Source organism: Ursus arctos, unplaced genomic scaffold (genome assembly GCF_023065955.2).
Source record: "Ursus arctos isolate Adak ecotype North America unplaced genomic scaffold, UrsArc2.0 scaffold_26, whole genome shotgun sequence".
In the NCBI taxonomy this organism is placed as follows: Eukaryota; Metazoa; Chordata; class Mammalia; order Carnivora; family Ursidae; genus Ursus; species Ursus arctos.
In genome coordinates, this window is record NW_026622941.1 from 28248453 (window position 1) to 28257648 (window position 9196).

Sequence of the window (9196 nt, forward strand, 5' to 3'; positions counted from 1 at the left end):
TTCATATCCCTTAACAAAGCCATTCTTAATACGTACATAAAATCTTAATTGAAGAAAGAACATGATTATATAACTACACATACAGAAGAACCTGGTACTCATCCATTTTTTCCAAAAATCTTTAACTAAAACTAAATTTACAGTTTTTGTTGAAAACGTTTTGCTGTGAGCCTGGCTTAAAAAGATACTTGCTTAGCTAAGACACGGGCTGATCAGTACTCTTACAGCTGAACACATTTGTTTACTACTGTTTATTATTTAATACAGCTTTCCCAGTCCCCTCTATTACTCCCCAAAAAAGTAAAAGAGGAAACAAAAATACACATTGGTTCAAGCAATAAGGCATGCTATGTCCAAAGCAAGCTGTTCTGGAAAGCTATGACCTAAGTGTTTAACACTGACACAGATAAAGTTCAGGCGATAGATGTCACTTGTCTCACCCATTAACAACAACAACAAAAAAATGAAGATTCAGATCCCAAGAAGGCAAGCAGAAAGAAAGAGGCGTGAAAAATGAAATCGGTCGTTTCTCCCGGGCTCCTCCCGGCACTGCGCACTCATTACCTGCCCTCCCCCCCCCCGCCCATCATCCTTTAACGGCCCCTTTTCCCAGCATCGGTTCCCAGCTCAGCCCTGCACTGCGCCATCAAATGGGTAAAGAGGAGGGACCGGTGCTCCTCCAGGAAAAGCCAGGCAGTAACACACGGTGCACCCAAGTGAGGGGAGAATGTCCAACTACTAAACTCAGAAACAGTGTGGGCAGTGTCAACAAAGCGTCGTGCCGAGTCCCAAGCGATCAAAGGTCCTCCCCAGCTCCCGTGACACTGCCAAATAGACAGGATTCCAAAAGGTGACTTGACCGTCATCGCCGAACGCGAAGCGGGAAGCGGCGCAGACCGAGAACAGTCAAGGATGAAGTCCAACCAGCCTCCCGCCTGCACTCCCCTGCAGGCCGTCACCGCCTCGGTGGGCGCGACCCCCGCAGCCCAGCGGTCTCTGTCGCCGCCTCCCCCGAGGGGGCCTGAGCGCCGAGTCACGTGCCAGGGCTGAAACTTCGCAGTCGGGCGGAGAGGGTGGGGGGTGGGATGGATGCACCGGATCGCGGCAAGGCCGGGGAGTTAGCGCGCCCGGTGACTCACCGGCCGCCTCCGCGTGCAGCTGCGGGCGAGGGGGCCAGCGTGCTGGGTGGGGGCCGTGCCCTCGAGGCCGCCCCCGCCCCCGTTATTAATAACCCGCGCCTGGGAGGCACAAGCCTGAGGCGGGCGCCCTCAGCGGCGCGACGCCCGCGGGCTCAGCAGCGCACCCTGCACGCGGAATAAATAACAATGTCATTAAATCGCCGCCCGGGCGCCGGTCCGGATGGAGAGCGGGCGCCACCGGGAGCCGACTTTGTCTAGAACCCGCCTCCCGCGCGTCCCCGCAGCGTCCCTCACGTCCCTGAGGGGACCCTCGCGCCGCCGTAGCCCGGCCTTACCCGCCAGCTCGTCGGGCTCCAGCCCGCTGTCTGCGTCGATCCCGCACAGCACGAAGTAGTGCGCGAAGCGGCAGGCGGCCGGGGAGGAGCCCGAGCCCGGGCCGGGCGCCGCGCCGCTCCCGCTCATCCCGGCCGCGCTGCTCCTGCCGCCGCCGCCTCTCGGGAAGGCTCGCCGCTCCGGCTGCGGTCTCCGCGCGCCTGTCCTAGGTCGACACCGGCGCGCCCATGGCCGCGCAGCTGCCGCTCGTCACCGCAGCCTCGCTCCTCGCTCGGCGCCGGAGAAGCGACCGCGAGCTCGCGCCCAGTCGGTCCCGATCTTGGTCCCGGGTGGGGGAGGGGCGCGCAGGGGGAGTGTCGGCGTGAGAGGCTCGCGCCGCCGCAGCTGCGCTCGCTAGCTGGAAGCCGCGGCGTCTGGCGCCCGCCGGTCAGCTGAGCTGCGCTCGGGCTGTGGGAGCGCTGGGAGGGCGGGGGCGCCGAGGACCGGCGCGTGGGGTGGGAGGGGGCGGAGAGGAGGGCGCGCTCGCGAGGGGCGGGAGCGCGCTCTCCGGTGGTGTGCGCGCGGGCGCGCACCGCGGGCTCCGAGGGAGCGCCTGGCGCGGGCAGGATTCGTGCCCGCTAGCCGGGGCCGCGGCGAAGGGGGCGGCCGCACAGACGCCTGCATGGCCTCCGCCAGCCAACTACAGGGTTAGCCGCAGCGCAGGATCCTGTCTTTCAAAGGAGATGCTACCTATCGTAATTAAAAAATAAAAAAATAAAAAAAAATGCAGCTTTGGGGAAGGTTAACAACCAGTCGGAGATCATTTCCCACAACGGCCTGGACCATCAACGTCTTTTAAACTGTGACATGTGGAAATGCCTGTCTCGTTTTGAGATCTTAGTCCTTGAATCTTTCCCTCAGCCCTCACCCCATCTACAAGCCATCCTTACTCAGTGAATTCGTGACAACTCAATATCCACAAAGCGTTGGGACTTCTATAAGGACAATTGCTTATCCCTCTTCTGTAATTTATCCTGACATTTTCCACGTCAGTGTAAAGTAGCCAAGGCTCTCCAGTTAGTTCCCCAGCTCTGTACTCAGCTGATATTATCAGCTCTCCCTGCAGGTATAATTGGAGGCTGATAAGGCAACAGAAATTAGACCCTGAACTCTGCTCCTCAAAAGGAGCTTTCTTACCCCGCTCTTCCCTCTGAGATTCCATTCTACAGAAGGAGTTCACCAACCAGGTTTTATTCCTTTGAAAGGTGAAAAAACGAATCGATCCATTTCCACATTGTCTTTCTTTCCACACCACTCCCTACTTTTCTGTAAGGATTTCGGTATTGGGGGGAGGGAGGGCAACACGCACACCACTGGTAGGCATCACGCATAGCACTGGTAGGCACGCAAACCTTCCAAGCAGGTGCACGGAGAGATAGAACAATTATTTGACTGAATAATCTTCCTGGAGGATACCTATACGTGCGTACTATCATTTACTGTAGCTTCTATCCTCACTTTCTTTCTTTCTTCAATTTTGAAATGTGAGAAGAATCAAGGAATCAGGGTGAACAACGGTGTGGGTAATTGACCTTTTGCTCTTATTGCACCCTGCCCTCTTTCTTCCAAGCACTCGTAATGACTTTTTCTGTTTGTCTTAGCTGGATTGTAAGCTCCACAGAGCAGAAGTCGTGCTCTGTGTTTCATCATATTTCTAGTATCTAGCAGAACCCTGGTCCCACTGAGCCCTTCAATTTATTTTTATTGAATGAATGAAAGAAAGGTTATCTAGGTAGTAAAAGGTTGTTGATGCTACTAGGAAATATACAAACTTTAATATCTGTAACATTTGGGAACATATGCTAACTTGGTGTTATAGAATTATTGCTTTTCCTCCTATAGAGAGTACTGAAATACATAAAACAATTTCACTAATAAGGAGAAGAGGGAGTGACCAGGATGTGTATGTGTTTCTCCTAACTACTTTTGGTGATTGCTTCTTAAAGAATGTTTGTTAGATTCTAGACTAATCAAACAAAGCACAATAGAAAATGAATTTACCATCTGCACTAACTGTGAGACATGTCATTTTTTGTTCACTTGAAAAGCAACTGATTTATGAGTTTGTAAGCCCTGCATTAATGTTATTAAGATGAAAAAATTGAAAGAAACCCAAACAGAATGCATTCAATTATGAGATATAAATCTCATCAAAATAGAGAAAATCTCCAAAATCTTTCCTAAAGTTCCCAAGAGAATAGTCACACATTATAAAATTAAACTTTAATTTGAGAATACCTGGGTACATTCCTAATTATCACTTCAGAATGATACCATATAGGTATATTCTGTATTAAATTGCAATGAAATAAAAGGACAATCAAGAATTAACTATATCATTGCATACATGTTTTCCTCCACAATAATGACACAGAAATAATTTAGCTAAGCACACAAAAAGACTTGAAATAAATTGTCCAAAATATTTAAATTTTGTTGAGGAGGAGAGAGATCATATGCCTCTTCCCATGCTAAGACAACACTTGTCAATACCATTCTTCCCCTCCAATAGGCAATCAACACATACACCAAATCAAGACAGAAGGAATTGCTAAAGTAACTTCAGAGCCCCAGACATTCATTGGACAACGCTTTACTAACAGAATCACTATATGCCACCAGGTTAGCAGTGCTCAGTCGAGGACTCACTCTTCAACTACCCATAGACAGCAGACCCTAGCTCAGCTACTCCAAGCATAAATCATGCCGTTCATTTAGGATTTACCAGAGTCCTTCAGAGGTAGCAAATCGTTCCTCAGATACTTAGAGCATTGCCTTCCATTCTGCTGTTGTTCCTTGTATATTTGCTGCCTGAATTGAGAACCTGCAGCGGAGTCACTAATCCCAACTTTAACCTCTAAGTAGCACAAAACATGCCAAATAATCACAATTCCAACAAAAGGAAATCCTGAGTAACATTTTCTTCTGCCAGGGTTTTAGTTTTCTGGGAAAATCTTATCACAACAAAAGTTTATTTGGAAAATTGATCATCATATTCTCTCATCATAGTTTCAGAAAAAGGGTTAGTTTATGCCAGTTAAAGTCTGCTAGCAAAATAGCTGACTCACAGTTTTGCCTAAACTTGTTTCTACCTTTTACAATGAATCCAATATTACTAAGACTCTCCTTTATGTAAGTTATTGTGCTAATGCTTTGAGAATATGAAATTTAAAAAGACGTGGCCCCTCCTCTTCAGGAGTTTATAGCCTAGTAGAAAGAAAAATATTTTTCAAAGATAATTAAAAGATCAAAAAGAGATAATAAGAAGTAAATTCTGGTATATTCCACATGACAAGTTCAAAAAGCAATACAGGATTTAGTGAGCAGAGATGTCAAATCTTTTTAAGGAATTCGGTAAGATATTATGAAAGTGATAACTTTTGAGATGGGCCTTACAAGAGCAGTAGGATTTCATGAGTTAAAGACGGCAAGGGAGACATTCCAGGCACAGAAGAAATGACTGGGGTAAAAAGTGTGTAGAGGGAGAAAAAAAAGTGTCTAGACGACAGCAGTTCAGTTGGAGCCAGAGCATAAAGAGTCTTGAACGCCAGGCAAGGAGGGTTGACTCACTGTTTTATACTCTTTTCTCACCTGAGGGATTTGATACCTGAGTGCTAGCTTTGAGTGAGTTTGACACTAAATATTTGAGATTGGCTAACCCAGTCTTCTCCTTTTACAAATAAAAATATCGAAGTTTCACAGAATTTTGGTGATTTACCCAAACACGCATTGCTACTGGCAGGACCAGGAGCAAAGTTTAAAAGACCGCTTTGTAGGGTCTTAATGGCCTTCTCATTTCTAATATCTATAAGTCTATTAAATCTCTTTATCTGAGTTGACTAATCTTTCTCCTGTACGCTGCTTACTTCTTTTTAGTGATCCACTTTGGAATTTGATTATTATTTCTTCATTTTATAATGAAAATTGTTCAAATATAAAGACTAGAATAATGAACCACTATATACCCATCACTTGGTTTTAATATTAACATTGTGCCATTTTTGTTTCGCCTATTTGTTTTTTTACCGAAGTATTTGAAACTAAGTGAGGCATAATATTTGTTGACATTTTGATTGTCTGTTTATCTGAAGTCTCACATGAATGTCTCCTTACTTTCTCAATGAAATCCCCAGATCTTCTTTTCTCCCTTTACCTCACATAAAATGTCCAACATTAGTTCCTATTCATCATCTAGTCCTATTCTCATACTCTTTTTTTCCCAATAATACTATCATAGATTCGACTCTTTTCTCAGGACTGCCTCCTTCTTCTGAGAACCCCTTTCCTTCATTCTATCCAAATTGTTCTCTCAGGAGCTACAATGATATGATACAACTTTACACACCGATTTCTTCCTCCTCTCTATACAGCTTGTGGCCCAAGCTGAGCCAATGAGCCCTTTTGCATTGGTCTTGGACTTAGGACCCAGAGAATTGAGATGGTCTCTCTGCAGGTAGCCAACGTGGTAAGCTGAAAAGCTCAGGAGGTATCAATAGTCAGCTTCTATTATACATAGAAAGATAGTGAGAGGGAAGAATGAGGCTAACAGAACAGAGAAGACAAACAGAGCAGGCATCCTGTACTGTGATCATGAATTTAACTTTTTTGCCTAAGCCAATTTAAATTGGAATTCTGGCACTTGCAGCCAAAAGAGCATATATGTGAGTGTGATTTGAGGGGTTATCAATAGGAAGAATCAGGCAAAACCTTCAGACTACCCCCAGCTAAAAGGTATAAAGACCACTCTAAACATTCACCCCACCCAAATTCAAAAGCCTTAAAGAGAAGCTGTAATTCTGTAGTATGTTTTCAAGGTCTCTCTATGAATATAAGTACATAAACCTATAAAAACTAATGGTGCCTTATCTGTCTACTTATTGAAACAATAGCAAGCCTAAATTAAAAATACTATAAAGTTATTTTTTTTTCTCTTTTTTGGTAGATTGTATTTCATGACCAAAAATCTCCATATTACAATGTTTGCAGTGCATTTACCTGACAAAGGACATTTATTCAGAATGTTTAAAGAACTCTAACAACTCAAAAGTAAGACAATTCTTTCAGGTGGCAAAATATTTGAACAAACATTTCACAACAAAAAATAAGCAAATGACCCATAAGCGCAGGAAAAAAGGCCCAACGTCATTATTTCAACATGTAGAGATGAAAAGGATGACTAAATTACATCAGGGATGACAAAACCACAAAAAGACACCACTTCATATGCACTAGAATGGCTAAAATTTAAAAGACCGACAATACCAAGTGTTGGAAAAGATGTAGGTATTGCTAGTGGGAGTGCAAAATGCTGCCTTGTGGTAGCTTCTTATCAAGTTAAACAAACACTTAGCATATGTAAAGGAAAAATCCATTCCTGTGGACTGCCCAAGAGAAATGGAAACATATGATCACAAGGTTTGTTCTTACAAATGTTCATAGCAGCTTTACTCATACTAGTCCTAAACTAGAAAAAAACCTATGCTAACTATCCATTTATTGTCTCTCAGGTTTGAACCATCCTTTTTCAGCCTGCTTCGTGATATTTGAGCAGGAACCTGTAAGCATTTATCCTCCTCCAGCTGGCACAATGTTACCCTTTGTTACGTTGAGGGCCCGGGAGAGACTCTACAAGTCAGCAGGAAGGCACTTACCTTCTGGGTTCTGGTTCTTTTTCTGTATTTTTATTCAAAACAGGTGCTAACACTTGGTAGCACTCACCTCTGAGACACCTCACTGACTAGTTCTAGCCACAATCTCAAGTCCTCTTCTTCCCACTCTCAGACTGCTATTACAGACCAGCTCCTGGCCACCCACACCATCTCGTAACTGCAGCCAGTGTAGGGGCAGCTCCAGCCCATGTCCTTTGGCAAGTTTCTTCACAACTGACCAGCGGGCTGTGCATTCCTATGATGGCCACACTCTTTTCAAAGAGGTCAGAATCAAGGGTGCCTTGGTGGCTCAGTTGGTTAAGCGTCTGCCTCCCGCTCAGGTCATGATCCCAAGGTCCTGGGATTGAGTCCCACATTGGGCTCCATACTCAGTGGGGAGCCTGCTTCTCCCTCTGCTGCCTCCCCTGCTTGTGCTCGTGCACTCTCTCTCTCTGACAAATAAATAAATAAATACAATCTTAAAAGAAAAAAGTTCAGAATCAAAGCCTTGTGGGGGGCAGGGCATCCTTTTCTAACTCCTTGGTTCCTCCTGAGTCTGCTCCTCTTCACCCTGCTTACTACTTCTAGTTCCCCTTGAACCCCCTCCCCTGTAAGTCATTAACTACCTTTTATTAGTTAACAGTTATTTTAAATTCTCCTGTTTTAAATGACTGATTTCTGTATTTTGACAGAGGTGCAATCTAGGAGGCCACTGATGGCTAAGTAGATTGTTCTACTCATACCATGAGCTACTGCTCATTAGTAAAGAGGAATGAACTACCATCCATGCAACCAGGTGATGACTGTCGGAAATATGCTCAACAGAAGGCGCCCCATCCAGGACAGTCCACAGCGTATTAGTGCATTTATATCAAATTCTAAAATGGCAGAAAGCAGATCAATGGCAGCCTGGGACCAGGGGTTGGGTGGGATAGGTAACTGACGACAAAAAAGCACAAGGGAAGTTTCTGTAGTATGGAAAAAATCTTGTATCTTGATTATGGTGGTCATTTCGCAGATATCTGAATTTGTCAAGACCCATTGAATTGTCCTCTCAAAATGGGTGCGTTTTAATATATATAAATTATGCTTCAATAAAATCTATTTAAAAAGAATAAAAAGCCAAAAGATGTATAGTGATTTTTAATTGCATTCTATATTTCAAAACTTTACAGTTCCAAAATTCCAATCATTTTAGTTGATTGACAAGAACTGATTTACATTCTTACCAAAGTCTTGTTCTAGTTTCATTTTCAGCTGGCCTTTTTTGAGGTGGTTAGGTCTGCTGGTGAAAGGGACAGCCTCCAGAGGCACACTGCCGGTGTTCAGATCTCACGTCTTCCTTCCTTACCTCTGTGACAAGTTGCTTAAGGTTACTAAGCTTTAATTTCCATATTTGTACAATAGGGATCAAAATAGGGTTGTTTGAAAGTTCAAAGGAGATAATATGTATAGAGTGCTTAGCCTAGTGCCTGGTACACAGAAAGCATGGAAAACATGGAAGGTATTGTTTCTATGCCAGGCATTGAACTAAGTATTTCAACATACGATATCTCATTATTTGACTGTTAACAGAAGTTACAGCATCAGAAAACCAGTGGTTGGATATTATTGTAAATGTTTGAAATTCTTTTTCTTTTTCTTTTTTTTTTAAGAGGGGAAGGGGATGGAGAGAGAGAGAGAGGCAGAGGGAGAATCTTAAGCAGGCTCCACACCCTCAGCATGGAACCCGACACAGGGCTCCATGTCACAACCCTGAGATCATGACCTGAGCCGAAATCAAGAGTCAGACACTTAACTGACTAAACTACCCAGGCGCCCATAAATATTTGAAATTCTTTTTTTTTTTTTAAAGATTTTATTTATTTATTTGACAGAGATAGAGACAGCCAGTGAGAGAGGGAACACAAGCAGGGGGAGTGGGAGAGGAAGAAGCAGGCTCATAGCAGAGGAGCCTGATGTGGGGCTCGAACCCAGAACGCTGGGATCACGCCCTGAGCCGAAGGCAGACGCTTAACCGCTGTGCCACCCAGGCGC

At 44.7% G+C, this 9196-nt stretch overlaps 1 protein-coding gene across 6 annotated transcripts in view; it reads right to left on the reverse strand.

The window, feature by feature from the left end:
• The window catches only part of DENND5B (DENN domain containing 5B), a 186664-nt gene extending 184757 nt beyond the window's left edge, over positions 1 to 1907 (reverse strand). For 3 of the 6 annotated variants that reach the window (XM_026502155.4, XM_026502154.4, XM_044385567.3), the window contains exon 1: positions 1475 to 1903. In XM_026502155.4, the coding sequence (XP_026357940.1) occupies positions 1475 to 1601 (127 nt within the window). In that variant the 5' untranslated portion in view covers positions 1602 to 1903. Of the gene's footprint in view, positions 1 to 1474 lie in introns of all 6 variants that reach the window. The other 3 variants (XM_057303298.1, XM_057303297.1, XM_057303299.1) reach the window with 2 other exon arrangements.
• Between the last annotated feature and the right edge of the window lie 7289 nt (positions 1908 to 9196).